At 39.9% G+C, this 19672-nt stretch overlaps 1 protein-coding gene across 1 annotated transcript; it reads left to right on the top strand.

Annotated features, from left to right (window-relative positions):
• Positions 1-9887: 9887 nt before the first annotated feature.
• LOC109934867 (muscarinic acetylcholine receptor M2-like) lies at positions 9888-19386 on the top strand. The gene is given in 2 exon segments (XM_020533539.2): positions 9888-9974; positions 17956-19386. Coding segments are annotated over 2 exon segments (1518 nt in total).
• The last annotated feature ends 286 nt before the right edge of the window (positions 19387-19672 follow it).

The raw sequence follows: 19672 nt of genomic DNA on the forward strand, positions 1-19672 counted from the left end.
GGCCATCAATATAATATCGTCAACAAGAAATTGAATATGCAATTCAGGAAGACCTAATTTATTGCAAGTGTTGCACGAATGTGGAAAGTCCTCAACGCAGACAGTGGTTAATGTGAAACTATAGACAATATGTGGTATGTAGGACCACCAGCAATAACTGGTTGTGCCAAATGATTTGTTTCTATGCGATTGTGTTCTATAATCCTCATTGATTGAGTCTCTAGATATAATTTTCTCTCTCTGGCTTGTTTCTAAGTACGTTCATGGGGTACAGGTTGCTGGCTAGGACACTTTTATTGCCCATTCCTAGAAGCCCTTCAGGAAGTGGTGGTGAGCTGCCTTCTTAAACCGCAGCACTCCCTTTGGTGCAGGGCAGTTCCAGAATTTGAAGCCACGATGCTGACAGAATGTCGATGTTTTTTTTTCACGTCAGTGGCTTTGAGGGCTATGTGCAAATGGTGGTGCTTCCATCTGACTGCTGCCTTTGCCATGATAGATGATAGTTGTTGTGGGTTTGGCAAGTGTTTTCTGAGGAACCTTAGTCGAATTCTGCAGTTCACCTTGTAGATAATACACACAGCTGCTCTGGAGCTTTTGTAGTCAAGGTAGTGGTTAATTGTGGATGTGGCCCTAATCAAGCGGGCGGCTTTGTCCTGGAAGGTGTTAAGATTCATGAGTGTTGTTGGAGCTGCATCCATCCAGGGAAGTTGAGAGTACTCCATTGCACTCTTGACTTGGACTGTGAACAAGCTTCGGAGAGTCAGAGGTGAGTTATTCACTGCAGAATTCCTAGCCTGTAATCTGTTCTTCCAGCCACGTTATTTATACTGAAATGCAGCAGTTTCTGGTGTGCCTAAGGATAACTGGGGATTCAGTGATGCGAACACTTTTCAATGCTAAGAGGTGTTGTTCAGACTGTCTCTTATTGGAGATAGTCCTTACATGGCCATCTTCTCTTTCTGTCACTTCCTTTCTCTTTCTCTGTCAATTTCTGACACTCTGTTTCCCATTTCTCATTGTCTCTCCATCTCGTAACCTCTCTTCCTCTTTCAATCGACCCGCTCAACCCTTGTGAGTTTCACTTATTCCCTTGCTCTGATTATTTCTCTGTAATTCGCTTTACCTCACGGTCTTTCAGATGTTCTTTCGGCTTCTGATTTTTTCACTCTCTGTTTCTCTGCTTTTGATACTGATCTCTCTCTCTCTCTCGCCGATTGTCCTTCTCTCTTTAGTTCTCTCTCTCTCTCCCTGTCTCTCTCTGTCTTTGTCTGGTGCCCTTACTCTCTATTTCTAACAGATCCGACGTGTCTCATTCCACGCTTCTTGTCTATGTTGGGATCATAGCACAGTGTGGAGCTGGATCAGAGCATCGAGGAGCAGGAAAGCTGATGTTTCGGGTTGGGACCCTTCTTCAGAAAGAAAAAGATAGGAAGAATGGTCCAGACCCGAAACGTCTGCTTTCCTGCTCCTCTGATGCTGCCTGGCCTGCTGTGTTCCTCCAGCTTCACACTGCGTTTATCAGACTCCAGCATCGGCAGTTATTACTATCTCTATGTTGGGATTTTCGTATTCATTGCTTTCACCATTTTGGCTCTCAGAATCGTCACGAAGAATGGTAATGTCTTGCATTGAAAATAGTAGCTTCCCACTTGAGTTTCAGGATTTGGGAAGGAGCCATGGAAATGAGGCCAGGATGTGGGGAACATCTCAGTAAGTTTGTGCAGTGATTCTGAATGAGGCAGAGCTCAGTGCTTTTGGAGGTGCATCATGTTTTGCGGAAAAGTGGCAAGTGGGTTTATTCCTCAGAATCGAGAGTAGAGTCTCAGTTTGTGGTTAACGCGGGAAGACCCAGAATGGGGTGCAGTTCACAGGGTTTATAGTAAGGATACAGATTCCCATGTGTAAGGAAGGCTCAGATTGGGGGCATCAGCAGTGGCGGAGTGGCTCAGATCAGGGTGAGAATGAGGACGTTGGGGTCCAGCTGGAGGAACTCAGTGTTAAAGGAACGATCCATCTTTCCCTTTTTACATATATTTCCGGTCTCCACTTCTTTTTGAGTCATGTCCTCATTGAAAATTCCTCGTTTTACATCGAGAGGGAGAAGCGACTGCAACCACTCAAAAATAACACTGATTATCAAATATGCTTCGAATCTCTGTTTAACTGTGCGAATCATAGTTCATTCTGTATTGGATACCCTGACACTACATACGAGACTATCTATTTTACTGAAATTGCCTTTGCCAAGAGTGTATTAATGGGATGTTTCTTTCTCGCAACAGTTGCTTTTTAATAGTTTAATAATCTATAATTACGTTTTCCAATAGAATTAAGCTATTCCATTTTCTTTTTTTTTACTCTAACTGTACTGTTTGTATAAAGTGTGTTTGCTTTAAGACTGGTAGTTTGACAAATGAAATTGCAACTGGAACACCACACCTGACACTTGCTGTTCAAATAAAAAAAAGCACAGTTTGGACCAGGCTATCTTCTCAATATATTTTGAGGGAATTTGATCCAGTCCATAACATGCTTCATTCTCTGACTCTGACTCGCTCTGCTCAAGAACAATGTTTTAATGCCTCTCCTTCCATTATCAGCTTCTGCTGAAGAGGAACGCTCATTTAAGTTCCACGACCAATGCCAGAGTTATGAATAGTGTTGATCCATACTGGGAACAAATCATTCTAAAGGAGATAGTGGAGCTACACTTAACTGTACAGTCTAGCAATATGTGTTCATTGTCTGAATCTCCCTGCATAGTAGGTAAAGATCAGTTCAAAAGATTCAACACTTAGTTTTAAGACTGGCTTTCTGGAGATGGGTTATTCCTGGTTTGAGATTTGTCACGTCTTACTGTGATAGTGCGCAGATAAATTAGCCCTGCTGATCCCGAATTTTTCACAAAAGTCTACTTTCTAAAGGAAATGCATTAAATATGATTCTCAGCCAAAGATTCGTGGAAAACAAGGAGCAGGTTTTTGCACTTAAGAATAAAACACCATTCATTCTTGGTCATTAGATTCAAGCTACGTAAACAGTTGAACTAAATTAAGTAAAGTCTACTATTTAAAACTCTATAACCCTCACAGACACGTCCTTTCTATAAAGACAAACAAAAACAGAAAAAAATGGACGGAGACAAATAGTTGCATAGCGTTATTCTTAAGAACTGTTGTGTAGCCTCGACCTTACTTTTTTTTCTGAATGCTACTGTTGGTTTGATAGAGGCACAATGTGTCTGTAATGGTCTCTCACTTATCGAATTAAAGACATCTGCTGAAGAAAAGATAAGCTGTTTTCCTTCAGGTTTAATATGGCTTACTGCACTGAACTGAAGGAGAGTGAATTGTTGACAGCTGCAGACCTCCTGGTTACTCTTCTGTTCTGCCAATTATTTTCCTGTCTTATTCAATTCCCAAGTTGTTCAGCTACCTGGTAACAAATCACATAGTTTTTGGCAGGCGGAGAAACCTGGACATTAATAATTGGCTACTAGTTCATGTCAATCCGCTTCATTTGTAAACTACCTCTGAGCTCTATTTCATCTACATAACTGTCACCCACAACTTCATAAATAAAGCTCACAAAAAAGTATCAAATTCCTCACTTTCAAAGTTTTCAGCTTTCTTGTAAATCCCTCGATTTCAACACAGCCCTTTTTCATTTCAGTCTGCACTTTTTTAAAGCACAAAACCAAGAAGGCATAGTCTTTACCATGGCAAGGTATGTGGATAGCTGGTCATGTAGTAATATATGAAGACATCAGCTGTTCAGTTTTCTTAAGAGAGTTGAAATTTCCAAATTGTTTCCTGAAATTAGTCGCTGAGTTCAGTCTTGCTGCTTACACAAAATTCAGCTGGTTTGCTGTTTTCGGAGCAGTTGGGTTTTGCTGGTGTTTGGGGAAAAAAAAAACATTGAATCAAATAAATATGTATTTTTGAGTGAAATTACTCCAAATGGCCGGTTTCCCGTCACCAATTCAATCTTTATTTATACGTGCATGGTACTTGCCACTGACCCAGCTACCTCACAGTTGTTTCCGAGATTGAGAAGAAAGCCCGAGAGTCCTTTTGATATCTGTCAACCAGGGATACCTGATTGGACTAGGTTAACAACCCCAATCAGAAAACTCATGTTCTATTGTATACAACTTGCTAACATCATTCCAATCACTACAGTGATAAGATGATATTTCAGTATATCCTGTCTGTGTCAGTCATTGAAGAATTATCATGCTTAGTCACCTTCCTACACTGGTTCTGAAGCCCTACTGGTCACAGCTCTTAAATTCTAGATTTTATGAAAGGTGGTGAGAGTTTGTGTTTCTACCAGGCACTGATTTCCACGTTTGCGTTGGCTTCTTGAAACGAAAAGAACACTCAACTTATTTCCTCCCCCCCCCACCAACATCACCCCATCACCTTGGCTATACTTGAAATTCACGTCCTCTGTTTGTTGATCCCTTTGCTGAGTTCAAGAAGCTATCCTTCATTTTGTGCAGTCTTGGCTCTTCATCATTTGATACACTTTAATTAATTCACACCTCTACCTCCTTTGTTTCATGGAATACATCTCCCAGCTGATCCTGGATAAAGTTCTCAAATTGAAGCAAAATTCAACGTTCTCTTCTGCACTGTTACTGTGAATTTGTGTTGTTATTTTCTTAACATAATGACCAGGCTATGATGGAATTATTGCCACCACATTTTTTTGCAAATAATAATTGCAACATATTCGTTAGGAATCAGCATTGCAATATCCCCCTCCTCCTAATTGGCTTTATAATTCTGTTTGCTGTCTTCTTCCACTTAATGTACTTCGACATGTTTGGACATTTCTGATCTCACAACACAAACACAAACATATTCATCAGGAGGCAGAATATGCCTTTCCACTTAACCAATATTCAGTAAGAATTCAGATGCGTCAACACAAAGCTCTGAATTCCCTGCTTAAACATCTCCACTTCTCGTTCCTTCTTCAAGATGTTGTTCAAAATGAGTCTCTTTCACAAACCTTTCGTTTGCTGTTATCCCCATCAATGTTGCAGGGACACATCGAGCCATTGCCACGGCAGTGGAAGTTTTAATTAGACCATCAGCATCTGGAAATCAAATGTTAAGTCCAGCATTTTGCCGCATCATTATCTGTCAGAATCAGTAAAGTAAATTAATTAATTGTTGATAGCTTTGTATGTCTCAGCTCTAAAATCTGCAGGAATCTGTCACTTAAAGGAAAAAAACAACATAATCATCACTCTGGTTCTAAGCTCAGTGACAGAGTGCAGAACAACCTCAATTTCCTTGCAACGTCAGACTGCCGGACTATTAAGCCTTTCCTAAACAGTGTGACATCTGAAAAAGAATTTGCTGAGCAGGAGGAAAAGGCTAAAGAATTTCTACCTTAGCTGTCTCAGGCATATTGTCTACATCTCTTGTCAAGGCAACTGCACTCATTTTAGAAACTGCTATTTACGTGAACATATGTTCATTATTAAATCAACGTTATTGCAGTGCCTTTGTTCTAAGGGCAGATGATAGCCCTGTGCCAAAAGAACGTTTGTTGAGTTACCTAGCCAGTGGGCTACATTGTTTGATGTTCATGCCTCCAATAAATAACATATGTGTGAACAATATATAAAAATAATAGGTATTGATACAATCACATAGGACAGTCACCAATGGCCATCAACACCCTAAGCTGACTGTACAGGGAGAGATTATACGAACATGAGAACATGAGAACTCGGAACAGAATAGTCAATCCAGTTCCTTGGACATGCTCGGCTACTTAGTATGGTAATGCTGACCTCATCTCGGCCACAACTCCACTTTCCCGCCCTCTCTCCGCAGCCCTCCTACACGTTAATTATTAAAATTAGTTATCTCATCCTTTAGTGTTCATAATGTGCTAGCATCCAACGCACTCTGGCGAGTGAATTACACGGATTCACGATCTTTTGAGAGAGGTAATTTGTCCTCATTTCTTTTTTAAAACGGCTATCCCTGAATCTGAAAAAAAGAGACCTCTTTCAATTGGGTAAAGTCTAAAGTTCAACTGGACAAGTAGAGTTCCCAGAGAAAACAAACGCCAACAAATCATAGAAGCCCTACAGTGTGGAAACAGGCCCTTCGGCCCAACAAGTCCACACCGGACCTCAGAGCATCCCACCCAGACCACCCCTGTAACCCACCTAATCTACACCTTCCTGAACACTACGGGCAATTTAGCATGTCCAATCCACCTAGCCTGCACATCTTTGGACTGTGGGAGGAAAGCAGAGCACCCGAAGGAAATCTACGCAGACACGGGGAGAAATCCTCTTCCTTTTCAGCCCACTTCCTTCATCAATTGACAAATGCAATAGAGATTGACATGCGAGTTTAGTTTGATTGGACAGTGTTTAACTTGAGCATGTGATGTCTCTTTCAAGGGATACATATTGTTCACAATAGGAATGTGTCAAACGTGTATTCTGAATATAGAAGTTGTTCGACTGAAAATGTTTAAAAAACCTGTTTGTTTAATTATTATAATTAATGTCAGTCTCCATGCAATTGAATTGTACCACTGGAGGATTGTCGTCTCTATTAAAAAGGAACGCTGTTGTAGTTCAGGTTTAAAAGGAGTGTTGTCTCCGTGCACTCAGAAAAGGACCAGCAGATTCACAGATATGCACCAGTGGATGATAAATTATTACATTGTTGACTTCAAAAGGTATACTGTCCTGCGCTTGCTCGTATTGGTATTTCTGGTAAGTCTTCAAGTCCAGTTATTAATTCCACAGGCTATATTTGCATGCACTAATGTTCATGACATTTTAAGCTAATAAATACATCTATTGTAATATTCGTTGAATGTCTTTTATTCTTGGCGTCATGTTGAAACAATTTCACTTATTTTAATGTTTAGACATCCGTCCGTCCTTGTGAGCTCAAGGACTGCCACCACATTCCGCATTCCTCCCATTTGAAGTTTTCGTCTTCAGATGAAAAGACTCTTGAAATTCTTGAAACAAAATCGGAATCAGAAATCCGATTCTGCTTGATGCATGTAATAATTCAGAATTTTGGAGCCTGTGTGAACTAGATCACATAAAGAAACTGAAATATGTTCCCTGAAGATTCAGAGTTCAGATCATCCAGCTCACATTCTGCCACCTCTGATGCCATGTCATATTTAATTTTCCAACTGGTGTCTTGTTAGAATAGAGGTGGATAATGATCCAAAATACGTTGATGTAACTCGTTCGTTTTGGATGGTCACCTCTCCAGTCATTTTTTTCGTCCATCACTGAATGATATGCAACATGTCACGGGTGAAGAAATATCTCAGTCAATAATGCAGATAACTTTTCATGCATTCCCTCTCCCATTTTTTGAACCTGCCATGCCATGCTCAATATTTGCTGCATGACGCAAGCCTTTACACTGGAACATGGAGGAAACTGTTAAATTGCAACAATGTTCAACACAAATTTTTTAAAAAGTACTATTCGTCACAGGTTCTCCCATATATCAATTTCCTTTTGGTTACGTTTTTTTAAAAATTATTAAACACTAATCATTGTCCCCACCAACCATCATGGTCATAGGCCCAATCTAGGATTGGTTTTAGGATAAGACTCAACCCACTTTGTCAAAATAATGGCAATGTAACGTCAGAAATCTGCTGAGGTCAGATGAAATCATCTGTTGTATTTCGTTTTATGTCAAAACAAGTCGATTCTGGAAATGCAAAGCCTGCCACTAAAGGCAGTCAGACCGTTGATCAGTATGCTCTTTTTGGAAAATCTTTGCCACACCTGCGGCTATAACGTTTGCATTTTCTTCTTAAAACCACAAGTCGGGGTGATTTCAAGCTCCTGGTCACAAGTGGTGTCACCGCCTATATTGACGATCAGCTGGAGAATCTTACCTCTCAAGCCTGAGTTTGGGGGCTGTCATCTCCTTTGTTACAGTAACCCTCTGGTCATGCCATCTGATCACTTGGCACAGCCTTCTTCCCCATGTCATTGGGGAAGCACCATCTTCCATCATCTGTGCACGCACGATCCAATAAAGACTTTATTAATGGTTTATCAGCAACATCCTAGATAGGATCGCTCCCTGATTGTTTTGTCCTTACATTTAATGCTAAGGATATATGGTAGATTTTGGAGCTCTATGTTTTTGAAAAAATGCTGTTGGCAGTTATAAGTTGTGTAAGCTTAGCTGCCATTCAACAAAGCACAAAGGATACAGGTCAGAATATGGACATATATATATGTACTAACGTGTTTATTTTTCTTTGTCTATTTCATTAGTCAACCAATGTTCATGCATGCTTTTTCTGTTGTGATGTGGTAAGTAGGTTGGCAACAGGCTCTTTGCCTGTCATCATTGATCCAATATAATGTAATGTACGATCTGCTTGCAATCATGTGTTGTTGAGTCTGGACACAGGTAGAAACATAAGGACCTTTTCTTTCATGACAATTTTCTTGAAACCATTGATGAGGGTGTACATGACAGACACCTGTCCCAGATTATTCATACCCATGTTGAGTTAGTCTTCTGACTGTGTAAATAGAGTACCACATCATTAACAAACAGACATTACTTGACCAGAACATTTAACTTTCAGCCTTTTTTACTTGAAGAGTTTCTCATCTAATCATTCCTCCAGTTACATTCCTTTCATATCAACATTGTTAGTGTAAGTCAGTAACACCAAGATAAATAAACCATACAAAATATAAGCAAAATAAAATATCATTGAATATCAAATAACTTTTTTGCATCAATAAATAATTACTAAATAATTAGTAAAAGAGCCTAAATTAGGATTTCCTAATCTACATCTCTTCTCCACAGTCAATCTAGTGACAACTGTGATCCTATCACATGGAAAGTGTAGCAAATCCAAATGTTTTACTTCTACTAGTATCCGTAGTAGGAAAGGATTTACTGATTATTATCATCAACATGATAATGGTGGGCATTCCAGTAGTTCATTATAAACAATGTATTACTATATAGTTTATTCCCCACATGAATTATTGATGAGGCCATGGATTATACAGCCACATATCCAATTCATCATCACCTTCATCCCCATTACACAGGGAAAAATTAATCTGTGGCTGTGTGAGCAGTGAGTGTACTACGATGTTTATTGGATATGACAACAATGAAAATTCCTAATGATATTGCAAGAAAGTCATTTTTAAGTATATGAGAAAATGATTAAGAAACTCGGACGTTTATGTTTCAAAATTGAGAAGGCTGAAAAGTGATTCAATCATGGTTCTTAAATGATGGAAACTTGTTTTAGTGTTGGCAGAGAGGTAAAGTTTCATCCTGTGTAGGGAGCAGTGGGAGGTCCAAGCAGCACAGAATGAGTATAAAACTAACTGAGCTTAGGTTGCACGGTCGCTGCGAAAAAGTTGGATTGACGTCACATGGAAGCTGTGACCTGATTGGCTGGTAGGAAATTTGCACTAAATTTGAAAGAAAAATACGGCAAAGAAGTACTAATAAATTAATTAACTCATTTATATACCTTAATAAAATGATTATCCACGTAGAGATGGCTGACCAAGTAATGTGCTGTAGCTGTATGATGTGAGACAGGCAGTTCCGACTGGGAGCTGCAGTAACCACATCGGCAGCAAGTGGAACTTGAGGAACTTCGGCTCAGAGTTGATGACCTGAAATCTGAGCTTCAAGCACTGCAGCACATCCGGGAGGTGGAGGATTTTTTTTTTTAATCAGGAGGTGCTTACACCTGGTAGATTAATAGCTTCAAATTCAGTCAGTGATCATGGAGAGCAGTGTATAATTGCAAGTAAGGCAGCTCGGGGCATCCTGAATTCAGGAACGGAGGAAGCTCAGGGCTTGACCATGTCGAACAGATATGAGGTATTTTCCCCCAGTGAGCATGAGGAAAAGGGCTTTGAGGAAGATGAGCCAGCTGACCACTGCATCGGGGTACAGAAGGCCATTCACTGGGTGGAACAAAAAGACAAGTGATAGTTGGAGGGGATTCTCTTATTAGGGCGATTGATCGCATCCTTTGCTAGCAGGACCAAAAGTCCCGCATAGTGTGTTGCCTGTCCAGTTGAGGGACATCTCTGATCTGCTTGAAAGGATATTGAATCAGGAGGTTGAACAAGCAACATAGGCAAGGCTAGGAAGGAGGACTTGTTTAGGGATTATCAAGCACTAGAAAAGAAATTAAGGAACAGGACCTCAATTGTTACGATCTCTGGAGTACTACCCGGTCCATGTGCAAATTGGCTTAGGGATAAGAAAATTCGGGACCTAAATACGTTGCTAAAGGATTGGTTGTGGGAAAGAGGAGTTCCATTTAAATTCATGGGGCATTTACATCTGTTATCGAACAGGGGGGATCTGTACCTTTGGGACATTCGGACCTGAAATGATGTGGAACCAGTGTTCTAGAGAAAAGCATACATAGGGTGGTCGCTAGGACTTTAAACTAGTGAATTTGGGGAAAATGAAGGGGAAAACGACTGGAAATATCATGGTAAATAGACAGGAAAGCAGCAGGTTAACAGGAGGGTTTAACTACATCAAAGACTATGAAAGAAGTTTTTAAAAAATGAAAAAAAAGTCGAGATATTATTAATGGAGACGTTAGAATTCAGAAAAAACAAATTATGAAAAACAAGCATAAATGGACTTTGTCTGAATGTTTGCAGCATTCCAAAAGAAAATGGTAGATGAGTTAAGGGCAGAAATTACGTGAATGTATCTGATTTAGTAGCCATTACGGAGAGATGGTTGCAGGATGGTAACAACTGGGAATTAAATATCTACGGGTATCAGACTATTCAGAAGGGCAGACAGGAAGGTAAGGGGGAATGATGTAGGTCTGATATTTAAGGATGACTTCAGGGCTGTAGTGAGAGATGATATAGGTTATATGCAGAGTAAGTTTTAATCAGTTTGGTTAGAAATTAAATATTCTAAGAAGAAAAAGTCGCTGATAGGCGTAGTGTTTAGGCCACAAAATGCTAACATCGCAATAGGGCGAGTAATTAACAAAGAAATAACTCGTGTCTGCAAAAATGGTACAGCAATTATCATCGGGACTTTAATCTGCATGTCAACTGGTTGAACCAGGTCGGTCAAGGCAGCCTTGGGGAACTGTTCATTGAATGTATCGATGGCAGCTTTCTTAAATAGTATGTAATGGAACTGACGAGGGAGCAAGCTATCCTAGATCTGGTCCTGTGTAATGAGGCAGGAATAATTAATGATCTTATGGTTAGAGATCCTCTTAGAAGGAGTGAGCGCACTTTTGTTGAATTTAAAATAGAGATGGAAAGTGAGAAGTTAAAAGCCAATACCAGTGCCCCGTGCTTAAACAGATGAAACTGCAGTAGGATGAGGATAGAATTTGCTAAAGTAAACTGGAACCAAAAAATTTATGGTAGGAAAGTTGAGGAATAGTGGAGGATTTTCAAACCAATTTTTCAAAGTGCTCAGCAAAAGTACATACCAGATAAAAGGAAGGACTATAGAAAAAAGGGTAATCAGCCATGGATGTCTGTGGAAATAAGGGAGGCTGTCAAATTGAAAGATAAGGCATACAAAGTGGTGAAACCCAGTTGGAAGCTGGAAGATAGGGAAAACTTTAAAGGTCAACAGAAGGCCACAAAAAAAATCCATAAAGAAAAGGAATATATATAAAATGAGAGTAAACTAGCTCAAAATATAAAAACCGATAGCAAAAGTTTCCACACATACATAAAATGAAAAAGAGTGGCTAAGGCAAGGATTGGCCCTTTACAGGATGAGAACAGGAATTAATAATGTGAAATGAGGAAATAGCTGAGGTATTGATCAGGTATTTTGTGTCTGTCTCCACAGAGGAGGACACGAATAAAATTCCAGTAATTGATGTCAAAGAGACTAAGGTAGGTGAGGGCCTAAAAACGATCACTATCACGAAAGAGGTAGTGCTGGGCAAGCTAAAGATGTATTGGTCTCCTGCCCCTGACAGAATGCATTCCAGAGTACCTAAAAACGTGGTGGGAGAAATAGCAAGTACACTCGTGGCTATTTTCCAAAGTTTGCTGGACTCTGGAGCAGTTCTAGCAGATTAGAGAACAGCAAATGTGGCGTCACTGTTTAATGAAAGGAGGTAGACAAAAATTGAGGATTGTAGGCCAGTTAGCTTAACTTCTAAAGGGGGAAATTTCTTGAATCTACCAGCAAGGGGTGGGGGGGTGGTGGAGAAAAGCAATACATCGAGATAGAAATTGTCACATTGGGCAGATGCTGCAGGGGTTCATGAAGGGCAGTTCATGTTTAACTCATTTCCTGGAATTTATGAACGCGGTCAGCAATGGGGACCCAATAGATGTGATGTATCTAGATTTCCAAAAGGCATTTGGTAAAGTTCTGTACAAAAAGATGCTGCATAAGATGAAGGTGCAAGGCCTTACAAGCAATGCATTCATGGGGATAGAGGATTGGTTAACTAACAGGAAGCAAAGAATGGAGATAACTGGTTGGTAATCAGTGTCTAGTGGTGTGCCTCAGGGATCATTGTTGGGACCACATCTGTTTTCAATTTACACAGATGCTTTGGAGTTGGGGACCACGCGTCATGTGTGAAATTTGTGATGATACTAAGATAAATTATGGAACAAAGCGTGCAGAATCTAACTGGGGCGGCATGGTGGCTTAGTGGTTAGCTCTGCTGCTTCTGAGCACCAGGAATACAGGTTCGATTCCAGCCTTCAGTGACTGTTTGTGTGGAGTTTGCGCATTCTCCCAATGACTGGATGCTCTGGTTTCCTCCTACAATCCAAAGATGTGCAGGCTAGGTAGATTGGCTATGCTAAATTGCCGGTAGTGTTCTGGGGTGTGTAGATTAAAGGGATGGGTCTGGGTGCGATGCTCTGAGGGACAGTGTGGACTTGTTGGGCCGAAGGGCCTATTTCCACACAATAGGTGTTCCAGGAGAAGGGTCTGAAAGTTTGCACAGGTATGTAAATCATTTCAGTGAATGGGCAAAAGTTTGGGAGACAGCATATGGTGTTGATAAACGTGAAGTCATCCATGTTGGTATGAATAACAGTAAAAAGTATTATTTGAGTGGTTAAAAAAAATGCAGCATGCTGCTGGGCAGGGGGACCTCTATGTCCTTGTTTATGAATCGCAGAAAGTTGGTTTGCATGTGCAAGAGGTAATTAAGAAGGCAAATTGAGTTTTGTCCTTCATTGCTGGAGGGATTGAGATTAAAAGAAAGTAAGTTATGTTCCAGCTGTATAGTGTGCTGCTGCGGTCACACCTGGAGTACTGCATGCAGTTTTGGCCTCCTGACTTGAGAAAGGATCTACTGACCCTGGAGGCGGTGGAGAGGAGATTGAATATATTGATTCCAGAGTTTAGGGATTGGCTTATGAGGAGACACTGAGTAGACTGGAATTGCATTCATTGTAATTTAGAATAATGAATGAGGATTTTATAGATACATATAAAACTATGAAGGGAATAGATAAAATGGAAGCCGGAAGGATGTTTCCAATGGTAGATGAAATTAGACCAAGAGGGCATAGCCTCAAATTAGGGAAATCAAATTTAAGATTGAATTGAGGAGGAAATTCTTCACCCCAAGGGTTATGAATCAATGGAATTCCCTGCGCAGTGAAGTAGCTGAATCTGCCTCATTGAATGCGGTTAAAGCTAAAATAGATTTTGTTTTTGTCCAGCAAATGATTTGAAGGTTGTGGTGAGAGGGTGCGTAAGTGGAGCTGAGGCCATGAAAAGATCAGCTATGATTTATTGAATGGCAGAGTGGGCTCGAAGGCCAGATGGCCTACTCCTGTTTCTGGTTCATATGTACTATGTTTAACACTATGGTGTTAACAAGAAACCTATTAAGGAAATGGGGAAAAAAGATGTTTTCACTTCAAGTGCGTTAAGAATATGGACCTTACTAGTACAAGTCTGATTGGAGTAAATACTATAGATGCATTCAAAATGGATGTGGGCAACAGGTGAGGCAGAAGGGAATAAATGCTTATGATGATATATTTATGTAAGGAACAACATGGAAGAGCAAGTACTGTATTGGCACCGGAATGGTGTCATTGGGTCAAGCCATCACCATAAATCTAATTCAAATTTTGCTAAACAACAACAAATACTGTGTAAATTGACGCAGTATCTATAGTTTAAAATTTTCAACTGCTACAGTGACAATCAATTAACATGATTGTGGCGCACGTTGTCTGAAATGATAACAGAAATGAAATGTCCATCAAGAAAATTAGTAAAGATGAAATTCTGTGTATATTATTCAAACTGTGTACAGTTTGTGATGAATTGAAATGGTCATTGGGAATATCGTGGTTGATTCTCTTTACACACATCACAGGAGGACTCGATTATTCAGGAAATGTAGAAAAAACTGTTTTCATTCAAATTGTGTTAAAAATATGCCATTTGTTATCACTTGGACTGATGGTAATGAATGCTATAGATGCATTCAAAATGGCTGTAGACAAACGTGAGGTGGAAGGTAATAAATACTTCTGGTTCTATTATTTATACAAGGAATGACATGGCAGGACAGGTAAAGTACAGGCACCGGAAAGCTCTCATTGTGTCAAAGAATTTTCTTGGTATGGTATATCTAATGTTAAGTATTATTGATTGTTTTTTATTTCACTCAATGTGTGTCAAGAAACTGGAACTTGCCAGCACTAGGACTGTTTGGAATGAAGAGTATGGATATATTCAAAACGGGTATAGCAGACATATGACTGATTGGAATTAATAGTATGGACTGATTGGAGTAAATAGTATGGATGCATTCAAAATGGATAAAGGCAAACGTATGATGTGAAAGGAAATAAGTGCTTATGCTAATGTATTTGTGTAAGGAATGTTTGGAATGAATAGTATGGATGCATTCATAATGGATATAGATGAACATGTGAGGTGGAATTGAATAAAGGCCTTGGTCTCATGGGTCAAGCAATTTTCTCTGTGTCGGATATCTAATGTAAATTATTCCTGAACAACAAGAAAGACTGTGTAAAATTGGCATAGTAAATATGTCAAGTAATTTTCTCTGCATCGTGTTTCTAACATAAATTCTTACAGGCCAACAACATTGACCAGCATCCAGACTTCAGCTCCTTAGAGACAAGTTTTAGGAAAGCAAAACATAACTGCGCTGGAAATCAGAAATACAGAAAATAAAACAAAAAACAAAGTGCTGGAAGACCTCAACAGGTGTAAGAGAATGGCGGAGATGGAAAACAGAGTTAACGTTTTGGGTCCAGTGACCCTTCTTCAGAAAAAAAACCGCTGTCTGACTCGCTGAGCTTTGCAAGTAATTTCTGTTTTCGTTTCTGATATTTTCTCATCAACTTGTTCAGAGATATTAAATGCAGCTGTGGGAGCAGGAGGAACTTGAATGCAGGCTTCTTAGTTCAGAGATGCACATTGAGCCAGAAAGGCCCATTTCAGCCTCCAGGATTTGAGGGATTCATTTGGAACCCATGGACAGTTCACAGCTGTTGCAATCAGACAGATGAAATTGGGTGACATTTAGGGAGAAATCGGGATTAGGATCAAGATAGTGGTGGAGTAGGACTCTTCAGCGGACCACGTCCGCTCTGCCCATTTCTGTTCTTTGTTTTTCTCCTCCCATGCTTTTTTTTGTTTTACTTTGTTCTCCCGACCTCCCGTCCTCGGCCAGCATTGGCAATATCCAGTGCAAAGCTAGCATGGTCTCCTGGCCTCCAGAGCATCAAGGTCAAGCGAGCCCTGCGTGTACTGGATGCTGGAGTAGACTCGCCTGCTCTGCCGTCTCTTAAGGGAAGGATGTTATTTCTGAAGTTTTTATTTCTTTATTCTTCGAATTTATTCTTACGATTTTGTACCTAGATACATTTCATACCTAAGATGGGGTGAAGGTCTGTAATGCTGAACTTCATTTTTTAAAATATATTTTTCTAATTTATTCCTGAGAGTCTGTACCAAGGTAATTTTGGATCTAAGTTTGCTCCATAAGAGATGAATTTGTAAACTTTTCACTGTACTCGTGAGTACATGTGACTATAAACAATTCGAATTCGAATTCCAAGTGAAGGTAAATGAGGATTGTAAGAACACGAGCCAGATGTGACACCAGAGATAAGTTAAACTTTATTACAGTTAAGAAGTATTTTCAGCCGAAGTTTTCAAGCATATAGGTTTCACTTTTCAGCACGAGTTGCAACGAATATTCTTGCAATTTGAAATCTCGCTATACATTTATAACTTGTGTTCGTCATAAGCAAACAATTCCTTTGTCACTGTTTAGCACAGTTTTCAAAGATCATGTAAACTACATAATTACAGAAATAGCTTTAAATATGACCTAATGTCCCCATTCGTATCAGTGCATCTCGACTCCAAAGTGACTCAAAATCAGGTTCCTTCCTGTTTTCCAGAGGTGAAGCTGCATCGTGCTTCACACCAGCCTCTGGTTCAGACAGGATTGATCTTTTGTCTTCAAAGGAAGGGTAATGTTGGTATTTTGCGGCACTTTTCTAGGTGCTTTGGATTTTCAGAGTTTGCATTATTTTCTGATCTCGGTACATGAGCTGAAAGAAAACAGAGAAACTGAAATAATTTTCTCTTACAAATTAACTATTTGAAAAACACAAAGATGAACTTCATTGGATGGATAAAAGCAAAAACTTCAGTGACATGTTTGCAATGCCACTCATCAGCATCTTCATTCAAATCAACAAATTAATTAACTCTTATCACTCAATTAAATCCACCTGTTAGATAATTCATAATTAAAACTGAGCATTATTATAGAGATATGATAACAGAGATTTACCAGAATGTTGCTGGAGCTGGAAAGTCTTAGTTTTAAACGCATAGATTGGAGTTGTTTTCCTTGGAGCATAGGAGACTGAGCGGGACATGGTTAAGATGTATACAATTATAAGGGTAAAGATAGAGTCAAAGATTCATGCAGCACGCAAATAGGCCCTTCAGTGCAACTCGTACATGTTGAATAATTTTCCCAAACTAAACTAAACTAACCTGATTAGCCTTTTTTTCTAATATCACCCTGAACGATTCCTATTCATGTACTTATCCCAATGTCTTTTACATGTTGTAATTATACTGCATCTGCCAATTCCTATGAGAATTCAATCTAAAAATGAACTGCCCTTCACCCTGTTTTAAATCATTATCTTCTCACCTTAAAATTATGTTCTTTCGTTTTGAAATCCTCCACACTCGGGGAAAGGCCTTCGACATTCACCTAATCTCTGCCTCTCATGATGTTATAAATCTCCGTAAGATCACTCGTCAACCTCCTACACTACAGTGAAAACTGTCCCAGCCTAACCAGCCTCTCCCGGGAAGGAACATTTCCCTTAGCTGAGGGGAACAATAATGATCAGAAAGTTGTTGGTAAGGAGCAGGAGGCTTACGGATGACGTGAGGGACCCTTTTTTTCTTTCTTCAGCCTGAGGGTGGTATGAAATTGAAACTCACTGTGTGTATGGTGGTAGAATCAGAAGCTCTCGTGATATTTAAGACATGTTTACATGTGCACTTATGATACCAAGACATAGAAAGCTATGCACCAAAGCTGAAAAATCCTGGCCTGCTATGTTCCTGCCGTTCCACACTTTGTTATCTCTGATTCCAGCATCCGCAGTTCTCGCTATCTCTTAGAAAACTAAGGCGGTATTTTTGGAATAACATAGACTCAATGGACTGTTGCACCCTTTTATGTGCTGTAAGCCTCTGTGACTGTAACTCTGAGACCTCTTGCAAACGTTTTGAAGTTTGTGGAACACATTGTTTCCTTTACATCCTGGCTGACAGCAATTCAGTGAGCCACAGGTTGCCTTTTGGCTCCGATGTGTTTGGATTTTTAATTCTAAAGTGTTCTTTCCTTCTTTTCCAGGCATCGTCAGTGCCAGCTGTACATCACAATGAATTGACGGTGAAATTGCTTGTGATGAATGAGAGTCTCAGTCACTGAACAGACATGCTTGCTTCTGAAAGAGACAGTTTTTACCGAACAGCCGAAATGGCCACCATTGTGATTGTGACAGGATCTTTAAGTTTGGTGACCATTATTGGAAACTTTCTGGTCCTGCTCTCTGTGAAAGTAAACAGACATTTACGAACTATTAACAACTATTTTATTTGCAGCTTAGCTGGCGCTGATTTGATTCTTGGGGTATTTTCAATGAATCTATATACCATATACACTGTGTCTGGGTATTGGTCTTTGAGTCCATTGATGTGCGAGTTCTGGCTTGCTGTAGATCACATTGCTACGACTGCGTCTGGAATGAACCTCCTTCTCATCAGCTTCGACCGTTATTTCTGCGTAACAAGACCTCTCAGTTACCCCTTGAAAAGAACAAATAAAATGGCAGTGATGATGATTGCAGCAGCGTGGGGGCTGTCTGTTGTCGTATGGTGTCCTGTCATTCTCGCCTGGCAGTTCATCGCAAGCGGCTGGGCAGTTAACGAGGGCGAGTGTTATGCACAATTCTTCTCAAATCCAGTCGTTGCATTTGTCATTTCAATAGCCGTCTTCTTTCTCCCCGTTGCCATCATGGTGGGTTTATATGTGCGCATATCTCAAGACAGCAAGAGTCGAATGAAGGAGGATAAAACAATACATGAAACAAGCAAAGGCACTACTACTCCCAGTCGAGCGAGAGGCAAAGTCGTGGACCCGAAATGTAACAAAACCTTAAACACTTCTAATGGGTTGGTGCACATCGAAAAGCAAAACGGTAAAATACCTGGTGAAATAGCAATCATGAATAAACTTTCAGATAATTTAACTTCCCCCAGCCTGATCCCCACAAACCAAATTAGGAAGGAGTTAATGAAAGAGAGAACTGTGCTCCCTGTTGTACAATGCACGACAGGCAAAGATGAACTCTCTGGCTTCAAGGTAATGAAATTGCCTCAAAAATATGACAACCACGATCACGTGTCAGGCTTAAAGCAAGACAATAGCGGCAAGAATGGGGGTGACAAACATATCACAGCTGTTCATGGGATCACTGAAATGATCAAGACCACTGTTAAGAAGAAGAGTATAACTGTAACGCGAGAAAAGACGGTGACTAGGACTATCCTGGCTATACTGCTGGCATTTATCATCACTTGGATCCCATACAGTTTCATGATGCTCACTTACACGTTCTGTCCAATCTGTGTCCCCAGCACAGCCTGGACAATTGGGTATTGGATCTGTTACATCAACAGCACCATCAATCCGGCCTGCTACGCCCTGTGTAATCAAACCTTCAAGAAAACTTTCAAGAATCTTCTTGTATGTCAGTGCAAGAATGTTGGAGCATCGAGATAAGAACAATAAGCTCCGCTCAGACATTAATACTTCAGATGTAGCAATGATGTTATATGCATGCTAAATTGAAATAAACATGTTCATTGTATCAGATTAAGCGGGCATCTGTGTGTTTTTGGAAGCAAATGTGAAATATGTCCAACATAATTATTATGATTGGTATTGCTGAAATATATCCTTGTTATTAGAATATATTCATGAGTGAACTAGAACTGTAATTCCCCAAGGTTCATGCAACATAAAATTGAGTATACCTATGTAAATTTAAAATGTTCAATTTACAGCA

The sequence above is a fragment of the Rhincodon typus genome, chromosome 35 (genome assembly GCF_021869965.1).
Source record: "Rhincodon typus isolate 14 chromosome 35, sRhiTyp1.1, whole genome shotgun sequence".
Classification (NCBI taxonomy): domain Eukaryota; kingdom Metazoa; phylum Chordata; class Chondrichthyes; order Orectolobiformes; family Rhincodontidae; genus Rhincodon; species Rhincodon typus.